The sequence below is a fragment of the Ursus americanus genome, chromosome 2 (assembly GCF_024610735.1).
Source record: "Ursus americanus isolate L20-20 chromosome 2, mUrsAme1.1.p, whole genome shotgun sequence".
In the NCBI taxonomy this organism is placed as follows: domain Eukaryota; kingdom Metazoa; phylum Chordata; class Mammalia; order Carnivora; family Ursidae; genus Ursus; species Ursus americanus.
Genome location: NC_142128.1, coordinates 68,311,974 through 68,330,198, shown reverse-complemented (window position 1 = coordinate 68,330,198; position 18,225 = coordinate 68,311,974). Strand labels below are relative to the sequence as shown.

The following is an 18,225-nucleotide window of genomic DNA, read 5'->3' as shown; positions in this document are numbered from 1 at the left end:
ATGAGCAGCACTGGCAAGACTTCTAGAATTATGCACCTGACCCTGGACCCGTCTGTTCTATGCAGCTGAGGGGCGTGAGGCGTGTACCTCAGAGTTCCTGGCCTGACAGCCTTGGAAAACTAAGCTTGCTTTTCCTTGGTGCCTCACACCTTCCCTGTCTGTACCCTTTCTGTTCTCCTGGGCCCTGTCCGCCAAGAGCCTTCCTTCTTCATAAGGAGACATCTTTGCATTCCGTACTTGAGAGTGTCCCACCTGTTTCCCTGCCTCTGCCTTCACCCATCCTTCCCAATCCAATCTCAACACAGGAGCCTCAGTGATCTTCCTAAAATGCCAGTTTACCTGTGACCCACTATAATCTGCCCCTTCCCAGTTTCAGCTGTCTCATCTCTAGACCCTCCTCACTCACTTGGACATCATTGACTGTGCACCAGATTCCCTCCCTGCCTCTGTGGTTTTGCTCGTGCTGTTCTTTTTGCCTTGTGTCTCTTTCTCTAGTACTGCCTCTTCAGAAAACTCCTACTCCTCCCTTGGGAGCCAGCTCAAATGCCACCTCCTCTGTGAGGTCTTCTGGAGCTCCCACAGGAGGAAAGTGTGGGACCCAGCTTCCAGAGTATTTACCATACACGTGACTGAAGTGTGTGTGGTTGTGCATTTAAGCCACAGGCTTCGGAGTCAAATGGCTTCACCTCTGTGTGCCTCCTCTTCCACACGTAAGGTGGGGACAATGAGATTCCTACTCCATCGGACTGGGGCGGCGGGGGGGGGTGGTTAAATATGAAAATATATGTAAAATGCTGAGCACACCTGGCAATCAGCTAACTCTCAGTAAATGTTAGCTCAAGTTTTTATATTGTTTTATTAAATAATAAAGTAAATAGTCTGAGAGCTTCTCTGAAGAGGGACTCTGTGTTATGCATGTTTGAATCCCAGCACCGAGCACAATGCTGGCCTAGCAGTAGGTATTCAGTGAATGTTTAGTGGATTTAATCCAATCCACCGGATTGAATTTTTTAATCCTTTTTGATTGAACTAAATCCAATCTGATTGAATTCAAGACCAAAGGAATGACACTTGGTGATTGAGTTGAGACTCAAGTAACGAGGGGCATTTCAGGCAACCTGATGGGTAGTGAGGAGATATTTGGGGGCAGTAGAGACTTTATGGAATCCCTCAGGGAACCGCAAAGGGCCTTCCCAGGGGGCAGGCTGTGGTCTCCACAAAGGAGCTCGGAAGGCTGTCAGTGTGTGCACAGGTAAAGGCACGTGAGTACTGGGCCCAAACTGGTTGAGTCAGCCTGGTCCCCAGACACACACACCCTCCTAAGCAGGGCCAGGGCATGCTACACATAGGGGGCAGCCCCTCACCACACTGCTAGAGCCCCGTGGCCCTCTGTGTGGAAGCCCGTGGCTGGTGCTGGCGGCCGGTGCTGGTGCAGGAGGCTGGGGCCTCCTGTCTGTGGACAGCCTGGGGGCACCTTCTTGCCGCTGTGCAGGCGCCTGCCTGCTCCCTGCTGGAACCCTCACCTTCCCTGGCAGCCTTTCCGTCAGGGCTGTTGGTCCCTCCAGGCAATGAACGGCTCCCACATGGAATATTTTCCCCACAGAATAACCATTTCCATGGTGGCTGCTTTTTGTTCTTTTTTCATTTTCAATATCCTCCCTCTTCCACCCTGCCTCTACTCCACCCCAACCAGATCCGGAGATGCCCCTCGCCGCCATACCACCCCTGTCCTCTCTTTTCTTCTCCTTGTCCTGATGAAAGTCAGCTCTGTGCCTGTATGTGCTGCGGAGGGGGACTGGGGGCCTCGAGGCGAAAAGCCAGCCTGGGTTTTGCTCAGAGCACCCAGTTGACGACTGAGTGCCAAATACACAGTCCTTGGCCTCAAGGTACCTCACCCCGGCCTCCTTCTTACCCTCACACTCATAGTTAGGAATTGACAACAGAAGGTCTGGCCCACAGCTTTAGAGGATTTCTGAGCTCAGAGGTAGGACTGGCTTCACGGGCGTGTGCCCTGTGCAGTTTATTGAGGACCTCGGCTCGGAAGGTCTAGTGCTCTGCTCTTGCCATCTTGAAATTCTTAATCTTGTTGGAATAGGGGTTTCCCATTCTCATTTTGTATCAGGCCCCACAAATCACACAGCCCATCCTGCCCAGGAGGGCCTGGATGGAGAGCAGCTTCAAGGAGAGAAGAAGGTAGCTGGGCTGGAGTGGGAGTTGGAGCAGAGAAGCGCCACCAAACTCAGTGACCAGGTCACGGGTTAAGAGCCGGCCAGGGGCTCCCCCTCGCTCAGCTTCTGCATCTGAAATGGCACGTTGGCCCCCCTTTCCCACTCTGCAAAAACCTGATGGGCTGATGAGGGAAAGGAATGTTCCAGAGCTTAAGATTGGCTGGGGACATTTTCTTAGGATGGGGGGCCACATCATGGAGGGGCCCTGTAAACACCATCTCTCTTTAGATAGATGAAAAGTAAGAGTCTTCCCCAGATGTCCCTGGCCCTTAGAGCCTACTTCAACCCCATCTATCTTCATGGATCCTGGTTTTCAGCCTCTCTGTACTCCTAAGGATCCTGTCCTATAATCACCATATCTTCTCATATCATGTAGCTCAGAACTGGAGAGAGGACTCAAGTCACACCTGACCTGAGTGTAATAGAACAGAAAGACACCCCTCCCCTCCAGTACACCCTCTTCTCCCTGCTGTCCTCCTGGTCCTGCTCTGGGACATGCTGACCTTTAGACTGAAAGTCACCCTGTGTCCAAGGAGCAGGTACTAGGTGGCAGGCACTGAACTTAGAGCTTCACATGAATGATCCCGTTTAAATGAATACCTGGTAGCATCTGTGAGTCAGCTGGTGGTCCACTAGGAGCTCTGAATCTGTCCTTCTAGTCTTGTATTTGACTAAGGTCTGGTAGGAAATAAGATGGATTAAAGCAAGAAATTGTAGAAAGGGTCCATTGCATGCTCTGTGGGCTGTAAGGGACTTTGGTTTTCGAATATAAACATGCTTCCTACGGCTCAGAGAGGTGTGTGTCTTTCCATCATCCAGTCCTTTTAGGGAAGCCAGGTTGGTAGAAAGAAATGGAAAGGAGCCCTGAGTTTGAGTCCCAGCCCTGCCACTCCCTTTGGGCATTTTTCTTTATCTCTCTGGGCTTCAGTTTCCTTATATAAAATGAGGGAGGCTGCCAGACTCCTTCAAGCTGATATAATGTGATTCTGAGTTTACGCCATTGTTCTTCTGGGTCACTGTCAGTGAACAACTTCTTGCTGTCTAACCTAAATCTCTTTTGCTGCTACTTGCCCCCAGTTAGGTCTTGATCTCGTTTTAGTCCAATGGGACCGGGTCCCCGTGTCACCAGCTCTCTGGAATGTCCTATGGCCAGGAGACTTTCAGACCACCTGCCCCTTGGGACTTGGACTTGGAGGGAAGGCACCCCAGCCATCACTCACGCTTTCCCCACCCCCTTCCCCGCCTCAGCCTCAGCGCGGGGCTGAAGAGTATGAGGAGTAGTTTGGCCCTCTAGAGGTTACGCCGTTCCCCCCCCCCCCCCCCCCCGAGCCCAAGCAAGCCCAAACTGGCCTGTAAGGTCCCTGCTAATCTGCCCTATTACCGCAGGTAAGAATTATAGTCAGAAATCATTCAAGGAGCCCAGGCCCACGTGGGAGCAAGAGAAGGGCTGTTGGGGGTTGTTGATTTTATTCCAGAACTTAATTGGTATAATTGCTCTTTTCTTCCTGCCAAACCAGAGTCGGTCTGGATTGGCTCTCCCACCTGTGGATGAGGAACTGCTCGGAAAAGTCCATTAGTCCCAAATGGTGAATTCAGGCTGCTTGTAGGTTCCTTTGGCCCCCCCATCCAGATGGCATGGGAGCCCGGGCCCACCTGCCCCAGAGGGGCCTCAGGACAGCCTGTAGCCTAACTCAGGGGGGTCAGGCAGCTTCTTCAGGGAGCACCCTATCCTGTTTGGTGGGGACAGGGAGAGAGTATAGGGGACTTCTCGGGGCTCCCTAAGGTTCAGAGGTCCCTGAGGGAGGGAGGGTATGTCCCACAAGAGGGGAAGGGGAATATAGAAGCCAGTACTTCTCCATTTCCTCCCTGCTGCCTCCCCAGACTCCTCTTTGGGCTCCTTGAGGAGCCCACTTTGAAGGGGGTATTTTGTCCTCACAGGCAAACCTGCCAGGAGGACCCATAATTGCCAGCTGCCCAGTTTCTCCCTTGGGTCCCCAGGGCCCCCATGGACAGCCTCCTTATTAGAAGGGAAGGTAATGCTGGGGCCTTTTGTCTGCACTTAACCTCAAAACAGTCTCTGGGGTGGGCGAGTAGTCACATTATATAGCGAGGAAACCAACCCAAAAGGTAAAGAGGGGCTTTGTGACTAAGCCCACACGTCCTCCACGCTCACAGGAGCCCCTGGGGTTAGAGTCACCACATAAAATAGGAATATTGCGTGGGACCTACTTATTCTTAAAAAGTTGTTCCTTGTATATCTGAAATTCAAATTTGGGCGCCATCCCAAATATTGCATGGGACATATTTATCTAACAGTTATTTGTTATTTACCCAAAATTCAAATTTCAATGGGCAACATGTATTTTTTTTTGCTAAATCCAGCAATGCTCTGCTGGGTCCACATCCCAGCCCAAGCCTGCCTGGCCTGAGTGAAATCCTTGGACCTTCTGCTCACCCCAAACACAAATTCAGATCTGACTGATTTCTTCCATGTGCTTATCCCACCTTCTTCATTTGCCAGCTTGCCTGGTTTCCCCCTCTGGCACATCCCTGTCCCCAGATCTCAGGAACAGGAGGGCTGTAGGCACCTTCCTCCTGCAGCCCCAGGCACGCTGCACCGCACTGCTCCGGGAGATCTGCAAGGCCTCGCGGGAGAGGCGTCCCCTCTCACAGAGCGGAAAGGGTCCTGGCGGCGGGTCCCGTCCAGCCCTTACCTGGGAAAGGAGCATCCTTAGCTGGGACTGTGCTTTGCCCGGCCTCTGGGAGAAGCGGCCCTTCTCAGGCCCTCCTGCCTCTGGGTTGCCCAAAATGCAGGCGGTGGTCTAATCGGGGCCACAGGTTGCATGTGAAAGCGCACACGTGCACATGTTGGGTCACGTGTGTGCTCACACGTATACGCATATGCACGAGAGGCAGCTTCCAAATGCCCCCACAGCCACAGAGGAAAAGATTGTTTCCCTGTTGCCCTGCCCCAGCGCCGCTTCCTGTCTGCCCCGTAGCACCTTCCTCTGTCCATAGAGCAGGTGCCACCACGTAGCAGGGGCCCAGTCACGGCCTCTGCCCTGTTTCCCAGGCTCTGTCAAATAGGCCAGCGGGTTCTCACCCTCCTCATGCCCCCCAGTACGAGCATCACACGGTGGCGAGGCACGTGGATTTTGGCACCAGACAACCTGGGTTGGAACCCCAGCTCCATGGCTCACTAGCTAAGTGACCGTGGGCCGCTTAATCTCTGTAAAATGGGGCTAACCAGAGCTTCGCCGTGGCATTGCTGCAAGGTGCGGATCACACACTTGTCCCTGGCTCTGCGCCTGGCATAGGACAAGGGCTCAATACGTGGAAGCGTTGACTGCTGTTGGTGTCATGGTTGTCACTACAGCGTTGCTCCCAGCCCAAGGCTTTAGAGAGAAAGGGAGCACTCCCCATCTTGGGGATTCCAGCTTCCTGGGTCTGTTAATCCCCCCTTTAGGTAGGCAGTTGCAGAGCACCAGACCCAGGCCTGTCTGACGAGCCAGGCCCCAGCTGTCCTGGTCCCTACATTCAGTGGGTTGTTGGGCCTTATCGATTTGACTTCCTAAGGATGTCTGAAATCTGTGCCCACTTCCCGCATCCACATTGGCCCTCTATCTCCTGCCTCGAGGCCTCCACTCATGATACACCACCTTCCACCTCTCCTTGTCTGAATCCTATCTTTGCTTAAGGCCGTCTCAAAGGGCACTTTGCCTGTGTGGTTCTAAGTCAGACTCAGGGCTCAGCTGTCTGTCTGCGGTCTCTGAGAAGGCTGGGGCCAAGATACTGCCCTCACCGAGTGGAAGGAAGTGGGGCAGTGGCATTCTTATGGGATGCTAAGAAGACTCCCAGGACTGCTGGGTGACTTTATTGTGCCAGGGAGCCCGCCAGGCCAGCCCAGTACTACCCCAGGTCAGGAGCAACAGGAACTACCACTAGGAGTGGATGGTTTTGGGGACTGGACACCAGAGTGGCCAGATTCACTTCTCAAGCTTCTATGGCCATGGCTGTGACTTTCTGGACAAGGAGGTTGTGTAAATCAACTCTTTGCTGATCTTCCTGCCTCCAGTCTGGCCCTTTTCCTATACCAACAAGGTCTGCAGAGGAATCTTTTCAAAACAGATACCTGGCTACGTTCTTCCTTTGCTTAAAACCCTTCAGTGGCTCCCTGTTTCCTTTAACACAGCCTTGCTTACAAGCCCTGCGAGCTCTGGCTCCACCTGCCTGGCTAGCTCACCTTACACTCTCCTCTCATGCTTCCCCTCCCTCCCCTGCTGCAGCCCTACCTGACTACTCTCAGCCCCACCTGACTACTCTCAGCCCCCTACTGTGCTGCACCTTCACCTTCCCACCTGCCTTCCCTCTGCTTGGGATTCTTTTCCCCATCTCCTCCCCTGACCAGTTCCTCCTCGGCCCCCAGGTCTCTATGTAAACATGACTTTCTCTTGGAGGCCTTTCCAGATGCCCTGCACCTGTGCTTCCCCTGCCGTCACTGTCCTGTGAATATGTCTGGCTTTCCCACTGTATCGTAAGCTACATCAGGAAGGGCAAGGACATTGTCTTCGTCATAGGTGATGTTTATCCAATATTTCCCAAACGTGTCTGTGCAAGAAACATCTAGGATGTTCTTTAGAAACAGATTCCCAGGGGCACCTGGGTGGCTCAGTTGGTGAAGCACCCGATTCTTGATCTTGGCTCAGGTCTTGATTTCAGAGTCATGAGTTCAAGCCCCATGTTGGACTCTATGCAGGGCGTGGAGCCTACTTAAAAAAAAAAAAAACAGATTCCCAGGCCCCCTCTGGAGTTTCTGAACTACACTATCCTGGGGAGGATCTTGGGAGTCTGTATTTTCACGAAGTTTCAGCCAGTCAGACCATGAAGAGTATGGTGACCACCCTTGGCAGACCACATCTGGAGTGATAGGCCTTGCCAGTAGAGAGCACTCACTGAAGGGTTTTTGGTCTCATCCGGTCAGGTTTGATGGGGGTGGGAGGTCTTTCCTAATTTCAGCTTTCAAGGATAATCCAGGTCGTTTGCTTTCCCATCTAAGGTTCCAGCATTGACCTGTTCACTCCCCTTGGTGGTGAGCCAGGGAGTTTCTCCAGTGGCCCTTAAGACATTTGGCAAGAAGGGTGCTGGTGAAATGGCTTAGGGAAGAGATAGAAGCCCAGCTGGACCTTCCTCTGCCCACCCCACACCCCCAGTCACATCAGTTGTTCTTAAGATTCAGGGCTATGGAGTCTTAGGGCCTTTGTGGACAAAGGCTGGGTGTCGGTGACTGAGGTGCCATATATGTGTGGGAGAGCCATGCCTCAGGGCAAAGCCTCCCTCAACATAGAAAAGTTCAGGAGTAGGTCCATAGTCACAGGCCAGCCTGTCTGGTCCCTGTGGGACCAGCTACTTAGGGTGATCGGATTTCAGCCCAAGTCCCAGACCAGGAGGCAGAAGACAATAGTGTATTGATAAAAGACATCATGGCTGGGACACAGCTGTAAAAAGCTAAGGTGGGCAGTCTCCTTGTTTTGCTGGGCTGAACTTCTAGATCTTCTAGAATTTGCATCAGAAGTTCCCGTGTCCCTTAGGAACCTCTGGTTGTCTTGCAGACAGAATCACCACCGTCTGTCTACCTGTTCTGAAAGTAGCCTAGCAAGGACTTCAACTGTAGCATTTAGGGGGAATCAACTGAGCAAGAAGCCCCAGGACTTTGGCAGGCACTTCATCAACGACCAGGTCCTTGAAGAGACAAGGAGCAAGTGGTGCTAGGGCTGTGTGACAGGGAATTGGCTTGAATCTTTGGGGAGACATTTTCTTTGGATGGGTCCAGAGGGAAGAGATTTCCCTCTATAGCTGGTGGAACATCCCTATGTTCCCAACCCTATAGGCCTTGCGCAGGACAGGGTTGGGAAGAACAGCGTCACACCCGGAGCAGGGGAGCCATGGCATAGATTTAGAAACCTGCGGGTGTGAGGGAGAGATTGGTTATCCACACAGGGGCCACGGGTCAACTTTGGGTCTGAGAGGAAGACTTGATGCCATAAATAGGAGCATATAGCATAAAGGATCAAGAGTTATGGGTTGGAATGGAGGTGAAACCTGGGAACCTGAAGAGGTGGGGTATAGGCTAAGTGCGGGCCAAGTCGCAGCTTTAGTCCTGGGGTACCTTGAAGGCCCTGCTGGGGTCTGGGCTGGCCCAGCTCAGCTCAGTCCCAAATCTTGGTCTGCATCTTGCCCTGGATTGATCCTTTCCATCCTCTCTTCCACCAGGCGTCTAGATGCCAACCTCATCTCCCTGGTCCCGGAGAGGAGCTTTGAGGGGCTGTCTTCCCTCCGCCACCTGTGGCTGGACGACAATGCACTCACCGAGATCCCTGTCAGGGCCCTCAACAACCTCCCTGCCCTGCAGGCCATGACCCTGGCCCTCAACCGCATCAGCCACATCCCTGACTACGCCTTCCAGAACCTCACCAGCCTTGTGGTGCTGTGAGTGCTGCTCTGCCCCGTTCCCCTCCCCCACCACTCCCGGCTGCGTCCCGCTGGGGCCGCATGTTTACCCCACAGTTGGGTTGGAAGCCTGGATAGCTTTGCTCTCTCTTCATGGTACTGAACCTTCTGGCCTCAGTTTCTCCTTTTCAAAATGAGAATGATCATCTCCTGTTGGCCCCATGGGGATTATTGTGAGGCCAAATGACAGGAGAGCTACAGAAGTGCTTCGAGAAGCCAGAACACCATAATCAGAAAACGGGAGTTAAGCTACTAGTTTCTCACTCTGCAGATATAATAACTATACCAACCTGATTGGAATATAAGTCACCAATCTCTTACGCGATTTCTGCCACATTCGACAATCGGATGACGCACTCTTGTGCTTTGGCACAGGGATAGGGTAAGTTCTTCTCATTTCCCAGACTTGGAGAAACAGAGAAAAGCCATCACTTGTAATTAGACAGCAAAGCCCCATCAAGGTAATTACCTGGGAGATAGTATCCCTGGCAGGAATTGGGGACCGGGGTTACCTCTGCCTCCCCGATGGGAACTTTAGGGTGCAAATTAGCTCCCAGCTAATTGCTACGAGTGATTGGTAAGTTCATAGGGTAATTACTAAGGGCTTTGAGGTCATGTGTAATTGCTTTGGGTTACACGCCAATTGCTGCGGGAACATGTGTGTTAGTGACTCTGCTAAACGGTAGCCGTGCCTCCCCTGCTCTTGGAAATCTGGTGTGATTTTCCAAACCAGAGAATGGACGATGTGTAGGTCCATCTGAAAGCCGAAAAGTCGGGCACCAGTTTGTTTGTCTGATTCTCTGTCCTGGGAGACTGGAAAACCAAGAAGAGCATCCTTACGGATCACATCCTTCTATCAGGATGGCCATTCCCTCCCTCCTTCTGGGAGTCAGTAGGGGTATTTATGGAGGGTAAACAGAGCGAGGTGACTGGTTCTTGTTTGGTGACAACCCTGTGATACCCTGAGGGAATGGGGTCAGATCTCCACGAGAGACAAGACTAGGAAAATGAGGGCCACATGAGGGGTCCCAAGTAAATAAGTGGCAGCAGGTGTTTCCAGAATCCCTCTGTGGGGCAGTGAAGAGTCAGAGAAGTATGCGAACAGCTGCTGCCCTCCAGAGGCTCACAGTCTGGTTGAAAGAGTGGAATAAATATGGGGAAAGACTGCTAATGGTGTAATGTAACTTATGCCAAGATCCTGATGATAGATATAGATCCACGCAGCATCAGAAATCTGGGGTGGCTGGGTAAGTGTAGGGGGTGATAGGGAAGGCTTCTCAGGGAAGGTGGGGTGGGTCCTAGTCCTGGGAAGATGATGAAGAACCAGACAGGTGAAGACAATGACAGTGTTCCAAGCAGTGTCCGAAGGGAAAGTCAGGCTATTTGGTGGCAGCGAATAGGCCAGTCTGGTGGGAGCAGAGGGTCCTCTTGCAGAACGTGGCTGGAAAGGTGGGTGGGGGGGACTCACGGTGTCAGAGCAGGGAGTTTGGCTTTTGTCTATCAGTGGGGAAGGGAAGCTTGAAGGTTTTCAAGTAAAGATGAGCAGGGGGGTATTTCAGGAAGGCTGATTTCGAAGATGGATGGGAACCAGGGGAACAGTTAAGAGGCTCTCCTCTATCAACCGAAGCCTAGTTTAAGGTGGCAGAAGGAACATGGCAACGTGACTGTGAAGGATGTTTTGAAGGAAGGATAAATCTGATCTAGGAAAGACCAGAAGGAAGGGGAATCAAGAATGAATCCAAAGTCTGGCTGGGAACCAGGGAATTGGAATGCTCGGCGGAGTGCTGCAGATCTAGGGAGGGGAGTGGGGACTCCACCGGGCAAAAGGAGGGGCAAGGGAAGAAAACCTACTGGTGCAGGAGCAGAGCTCAAGGGGTTCTGGTCCCTTTGCCTGGGGCAGGGCCGGAAACATGACCCCTTTGTCCTGCCTCCAACTCACCAGGACCTGGGAGGGGAAGGGAGGCTGGGAGAAGCTGTCCAGGGACTATGGAATGAGGTGTAGAAAGACCCAGGAGGCAGATAAGGAAGACTGGAAGTAGGAAAGTTTGGTTAAACCCAATTGGCACACAGGAGTCTGCTGGCGGTGTAAGTAGACAAGCGGGGTGGAGGAGAAGGGGCTTCTCTGGAATCCAAACCCAACCCGGTACTTTTATCAGGCTGCTGTGACACGTGCAGAACGCCTTTGCATCACTGCTCTGGCTCTGACGGCGGCACTTAATTGGGCAGCAGCAGTGTCACTCGTGCAAATCTTGTTTCTTCATTCGGACTAGAAGCCCCAACGCCCTGCCCCAGGCTGGGCTGCTAGACGTGCCCAGGATTCCCGGGCTAAGTGAGTGGTTTGGAAGAGGGAGTTGGAACCCTGGAGCTGGATATTTAGGAAGCTGAGAGGATGTAGACCAGAAGGGCTGGGGGAGTTGAAAGGGCTGGAAAATGGAAACGAGAGCCCAACAGGAGGCAGGAAGAAATGATAAGAGTTTGGTGACAGTCAGGAGACAGGCATGGAGGCAGTCAGGAAAATCAAAGGCCCTTGTTAAGGGGAGATAGTTTATTCCCAGAAGGCTAAGGGGGGGCTGCGTTTTCCGTGTCGAATCAGAAGCTGCCTATGGGAGGGGCCTGTCTCCCAGTGGAAACTGCTGCCACAGGGGGACAAAGATGGGGAAGACCTACAGGACCCACGACTCTCAAGACCCCCATCGCTATCCATCTCTGCTGGATGGGGTCCTCCTGTCGCCTTGGTATTTGGATAGCATCTTGGAGGCCTGCATGATTTCTTCCCCTTGTAAGTGTTTTCCTTTTTCTGCCTGAAGAGGCTTCTTAATTCTTGAACTCTGCTAGCTTAACTAGACTATGTCACGGTGTAGAATATTCTGCATCCCATCTTCCTGGGACAGTGTATGCCTGGGAGCTGCAGATTCTATGCCTTCTCCACTTTGGAAGAATTTTCTTCTGTATTCTGTGTTTGAATACATCTTCCATCTCATGTTTGGGTTCTCTCCCTCAGACACGTCAACTACCCTTGTGTCAAGTCACCTTTATGTCTTCTCCATCTATACATTTCTGTTCTGACCTTTTTGTCTCAGTCAGCCACATTCACCATGATTATCTCAAGCTTTTTCCTCCAACACCAGTTCAGTTTTCGGCAGCGTTGACCCTGTTCCGTGGCTCGAGTTTATTGACTAGTTTTTTAATAATGTAGTTTTGGTCCTGTTTGTTTTTGTTGCCTACAATATCATATTCTCTTTTGTTTTTAAAATTTCATCTTGGAAATACTGTGTTTTGCGCTCGTTGTATGGTACGAGGCCATTATGGTAAATTTCCTTCTGTCCCTCATCCATTTGTTGTATTTTTTATTTCTTGGCTTGGATCTTTACCTGCCTGTGCACCCTCTCTCCTCCCCGGCCTCGGTCTCCCTGATGCATCAGTAATTGCCATGTGCTTTCTTTGTTCTGGCTGATGTGTAGCAAGCTGTCTACTTGTTCTAGCTGTGTCACCTTGGGGCCCCCTGGTTTCTCCCCTCCAAGCTGTAGTTTGTGGGCTAGTATTGTGGGTAAATGAGGTTCCATCTGCTTTTCTGTGCCCTGGTGGCGGGGTGAAGGTAGGGGGAGTGTGCTCTGCGGGGGAGCCCGGTCTTGGTCAGACCGCCCGGGCTCTGCTCTGTCTGCACATTCGGATTCAGTGTATTAAATGTGTGAGTTCCCTCTCTCCACCCAAGAATTCCCTTGGGCTTCAAGTCATTTCCTCGAGTCAGTGAGTAGCCTGGAGCCTTTCTTTTACTCCCTAGTTGCACCTGTTTCCTCTGGAAGCCAGACATGGGGAGGGGAAATAAACCTTATCCACAGAGCTGCTTCTCTTAAGATTTGGGTTTTTAGAGGAAATTCTCAGGATTTCGTTTTCTTGCCAGTTCAGTTCCTGGAGAAAGTGGGGCTGTTAGGAGTTCCAGAGCTTTTCCTCGGTCAGCAGTTGGTGCAGTTTATTTACATTGGGTTATGTCTCTGTCCTTGCTTTGTTGCTACTTGTAATATTTAGGCTGGAGGCAGGGGTCTCTTGTTTTTGCTATTTTTGCATATTTCATTAGGATTTGAGAGGAGAACATTCTGTCACTTGTTTACCTTGGAAATCTCTTCCAAACTGATCTCCTGCCTCTCCCCAAGCTACATGCGCTCTGGCAGGTCCTTCACCATCCAGCACAGACGCACACGTTCATTCCCACCTCCCTCTCTTTTCCCCCCCGTTACCTCTGCCTGGAATGGCCTTCCCTCTGCTTGGCTAGATCACCCACCCTTCAAGGTTCGGCTCTGGATCACCACCTCTGTAAAGCCTTCCCTGACTCCTCTGGTCTCACTAGTCTCCCATCTCGGAGCCTGTCTACAGCTCTCTCCAGCTATAACAGAAAGCTTAGCCTTTAATTATATGTTGTCTACAGCGGTTTGCTGTTGGCTCCCATAAGCGCGTCTGGCCACTGAGTCAGGCGGGCTGGGTCCTGGGGAGCAGGACTATAGAAGAAGCCTCAGACTGGAGCCCCCTGACATCAGGCCTCTCTCCAAGAGCTTAGTGGGAGCCTGCCTTAGCCTTGGCCTTGGGCACTCCTCTCGCATTTTCCTTCAATAGGAAGTTAAAACCATGTAGCCCATGGTTGATCCAGCCTTGGAGATTGTAACTTCAGAAGTCAGTCTTGGCCAATCATTTCGTCCCTGGAGACAAAGGGCAGGACCACTGGGGTCAGTCTGCTCATGCTTCTGCCTCCACCTTCCGACTTAAGCCACCGTCTGCTTTCTAACCGCCCCCCCCCCCGCCCCGGGCCTGATGCTGTGGGCACCCATTCTGACGTGCCTTTCCTTCCCACACAGGCATCTTCATAACAACCGCATCCAGCATCTGGGGACCCACAGCTTCGAGGGGCTGCACAATCTGGAGACGCTGTGAGTGCTGGGATTGTGGTGGGGCCCTGTCCTGGTGAGGAAAGCCTGGATGCCCGGAGGCAGGAGGGGAGGCTGGTGAAGGGAGAAGCTGGCAAGACTGGGATGCTGGGCTCTGGCTCCAGGCCTGCTCACCCACGTGGCCCTCCCTGGCATTCTCTCTAGGATGTCACTCTGAATGCATTCCTTCCTCCTTCAGGTGGGTGGAGTGTGCCCTCTGGGAGTTCAGCACAGCCCAGAGAGGGGGAATGTAGGATCCCTGCCAGCAGAGACCACCGAAATAATGCACATTTTAGATAGGAGAGCCAGAAGAATGAGGATATTGAGCCTGGGGAATAGAAGGCTTGGGGGTGAGGCTGGGGCTGACTTGATGGCAGTTTTGACATCTGTTTAAGGGTGGCTGCTGACAGAAGGGAGGGTAATACCATGGAGTCATGCCGGTACCGTTTGCCAGTTGATCTAACTAGCCGAATGATTAATGGGGAGATGGCCCATTCAGCACTCTGGCCTGACTATAAAAAGCACCCAAGTTGTTGACTCTCAAAAAGCCATATTATTCACACATCATCATCCTGGAATTCAGTTAAGGTCAGAATGCACCCAAGCGCTCCCATCATTTCCTCTGGAGTCCTGCCAGCCCCCACAGAGTGGGCTGAGTGGGCCCCATTTGAGCAAACAACTGGCTGGGCTCTCTGAGTTTGCTGGCCATGCCAGCCGGGGTCCCACAGTTCCCACAAGGGAGCTGGCTGCCACAGCCACCTGGTGCAGGCCACCAGCGCCGGGGAGAGAGGGACACCCCTGGTCACCGTGAATGAGTCACTAAGGTTGGGGCAGGGCTCACGGTGTCAGGGCCACGGTCACAGTGCCTTTTGCCTCCCCTCCTTTACCTCCTCCCTCCCCACCTGACACCCAGACACACACCCGAGCTCCCAAGGTGAGGGATTTTCAAGAATCCAAAGCAGCCCAGGAGAAAATGCTGGGAGACAAGCTGTGACCGGAGGAGGCAATGGTTTGGGGAAAACCATTTGGCAAGTCTAGCCCACGAGGCCTGGGCTGTCTGCGTTTGTGGTTGTGGAGGGGAAGGGAATGGGGGGGCCCGAGACCAACACTCCGTTCCTCTTTCCTGTGGGCGGGAGACCCAGGAGCCCGGCTGCTCTCTTGAGCTCAGCCCGAAGCAGGACACATGGCAGAGCTGGGTCTAGCTCTCCCCGTGTCCTCACCCCGCCACTGACTGAGTGCCCGGGAGTGGGGTGTGGTAGGATATGCCACAGCCTGGAGTCAGGAAAGTTGGAACCTCTCCCCACCACTGTGCGTGACTTGGGCTCTATGTTTCTCTTCTCTGGTCTTCACAGACAGCTGGCCAGTTAAAGCTGGACACTCTAGCCTGTTCCATCGACACATTAGCCAACTGAGGTCCAGGGAAGTGGCATGGCGCTTCCAGAGTTACTCCCTCAATTAGGGACAGAGCAGATCTGGGATGTGTTGACTGAGAAAATGTCCGTGAAAGCTCCTAGCTTAGTGCCCTGCTCTCCTCAGTCATCTAAGTTGAATGTGAACTGTGCAAGTCTTTTATGTGCTAGGTGCTTGGGGGATCTCAGATGTAAGGAGTGGCCATTGTCCTCTGAAGGTCCATGGCCCCGACACCACCCTCCCTCAGGAGATACAAGAGTTGGGGGGGGGTGTTTGGAGCTGCTGGGCATCAGCAGAGTGGGAAGGAGCCCAGTGTTATCTGCCCTGGAGTGCGGGGGCTGTTCTGCTGTGAAATCCTGTGGGGAGGGGGCACGTATACTGGGTGTGGGTTGGCACCTCTAAAAAGCCACCTAGCAGCTATTTCTTCACTTTTGGGGCACACTGCCTAATTCTTTCTCAATTAGCCACTGGATTGCTGCGCAGGGCATTTGGCTCAGCTGGTGTTGGCTTAATTACAGAGCAATCCTGCCGCTAAGTGCCCACTGTACCTTTCATCTATGAGAGTGCTTGGCTCCGTCACACGAAGCCCAGGGCCTGCACCCACTGTCCACATGGGAAAGGCAAGGAAGGCTAAGAGACAGGAGGAAGCCTTATAGCAAAGTTTATGGCCATTAGCATCAGATAGCCTGGGGTGATGCCAGTTCTACTAGCTGTGTGGCCTTGGTCAAGGCATCTGCCTTCGTGAGTCTTAGTTTTCTAATCGGCAGTATAATACCACTAATCACACTGATCTTACGGGGTTGACGTGTGGATTAAATGAGATGATGTGTGTACGGTTATACAGAGCCTGGGAATCCATGTTAGGAACCTGCCCTGCACCCCTTTCTCTTCCCCATCCCCTCCTCTGAGGGCTTCAATCTCAACAACACCCCTTCCCTCCCTGCCCTTGAGGGATAAGCTCGTCTTCCAACTTTTGATCTCCAATTAAAAAGGGGAAAAGTGTGTTCTTTATCCTCTACCCCCCCCCCCCAGCATTTGCGGGGGAGCCTGCAGGGGCAGCCAGATGTGGAAAGGGGGAGGAGTGGCTGGGAGAATAAAAGGAGAAGGAAAGATAGTCAAACCTTTTAATTGTTGCATAATTGGCACACTTTGCAGCCTTGGTTATTACTTCGGAGCTTTTCATGTGAGCATCTTCACTGGAAGGGTAGTTCTCCCTCGGGCCCCGTAAATCTCTGCCACTTAGACCTCTCTCATCTCCGCAGCAGGGGGAAGATCAAACCCCCCTAGCCCAGGCTGTGGTTTGGCTCTGTCTGGAGGCCCCTCTCCGAGGGAGAGCGGCACCCAGGCCTTCCACCTGGGGAGGAGGGGCCAGGTACGAGCCGGCGCATGCGTGGTCACACAGCCATCGCCTACCGCACGCAGCAGGCGAAGCATGCGCACAGTGCACGCGCCACACGCCCGCGCGGCTCAGGCCCTCCATGCTTTTCACCCTACAGTGGGCACTCCCACGTCACACCCCCGCACAGCACACAGATACCCGGTACAAACACACCCATGGCAACACGGGCTCGCTTATGCCCTCTGCTCTGGAGGCCAGGCCGCGTGGGTCCCACCTCTGGCTCCACCTCTGCAAGCTGGGTCGGCCAGGGCAAGGGGCCTCACCTCTGTGAGCCTCGCTTCCCCTGTCTGCACAGTGGGCTACCTCAGAGCATGAGGAGTGAGTGAGATGAGCACGCACCATGTTCTCTTGTACTCTGAAAGAACCCCGCTAGTCCAAGTGATCTGGGCAGGGCCCAGGGTCTAGGTGAGCAGAGCGAACTCCACAGGCCCAGGCACAAGCCTCGCTGCACTATGAGAAGGTCTCAGGGAGAGGCCCTGGGACCCTGCTCCCATTTTTCCTGATGTCTTCATCATCATTCCAGACCTTGCTAAGAAACCCCAGCCAGAGGCAGACAGGACAAACTCTGTCTTGCACCCCTAGCTCCTTTCTGCTCCCACAGTGAGGCTGTCCCACCCCTGTTGGGAATTTCAGAATCAGAGATGAGCCAGCCCTGAACCCTTGAAATACCTTTTCCTCCACTTTCCAGATCAGACCAAATCCAGAGATTTGGGATGAGTTGCCCAGATTTCTGTAGTTTGTAAGTAATGGTAAACCACTAGAATCCAAACCTCTTGCCTCCTAATACATTGCTCCACGTAACCCTAGCTCCTGTGAGGTCAGATTAATTACAGGACTTCCCAGGTTGAGAAATAAGAGAAAGCATGACCAGGAATGATTCTGGGAAGGTTCTCCCAGGAGGTCCCAGGGACCTGAAACCAAGCCCTTGCGCCCTTAGGTCAGTGCCTGGAAATCCATGGTTAGAGGCCACAGGATGCTAGTCGGGTGCTGTCGGGTCATGATCCTTGAATCCCCAGCTATACCTACCAATAAAATCTGTGCTAAATACATACATACATACAGCCTAGCAACTGCAATTACAACCCATGGGGCAGCCCCCACTCCCCAGATCTGGGAATTTCATGTCTGTATCTTAGGTAGAACTCAGAGGGGCAGGGCTATGATAGATGTGGGGACAACAGTGCCTCTCCCCCCTCGTTCCTGGGCAACGATATCTGGGCCCTGTTAGAAGCTCATTGAGCACATCAGACCCCATTGGAGCTCCTGTGCTGGCTGGACCTTTCCCCCTTTGGAGGGGAACTTGGGGTCATAGCAGGAACAGAAACGTCCTGGCTCTAGCTCCCTTTATAAATCAGGACCAGCATTCAGCTGAGGTCTGGGAGGAGAGGGGGGAAAGCAGGAACTTAGAAAGTTCTGCCTTATAATATAAGATCATGCATTCCACGTAAACCTCTGCTGCTCCCGGACGCCCCGGTGATCTGCTTCTGCTGAAAATTTTTACTTCCAACAGCAGCTGTGGCTGCAAAGTGTTCCTCTGTCTCCATGTCATTGAAACCACCCACACCAACAGATTTTGCTCTAACTTGGTCCTGGAGGATCTGGCCACTTCTCAGTCCTGGGCCTGCTGATCAGCCTTTGGCTTGGACAGAAGAACCGAGCAGGTTCCCACTGGAGGCTCTTCCGGGGCTCAGGGACATCCTAGAGTCGCTCAAGGACTGGACTGGAGTTAGCACTCCTGTTTTCAGATCCCGGCTCTGCCACCAGC

At 52.8% G+C, this 18,225-nt stretch overlaps 1 protein-coding gene across 1 annotated transcript in view; it reads left to right on the top strand.

Moving 5' to 3' along the window:
• LGR6 (leucine rich repeat containing G protein-coupled receptor 6) overlaps positions 1–18,225 on the top strand; it is a 118,558-nt gene that overhangs the window by 66,479 nt on the left and 33,854 nt on the right. Inside the window, exons 5-6 of the mRNA XM_045787893.2 lie at positions 8,499–8,714; positions 13,583–13,654. Of these exons, the coding sequence (XP_045643849.1) occupies positions 8,499–8,714; positions 13,583–13,654 (288 nt within the window). The remainder of the gene's footprint in view (positions 1–8,498; positions 8,715–13,582; positions 13,655–18,225) is intronic.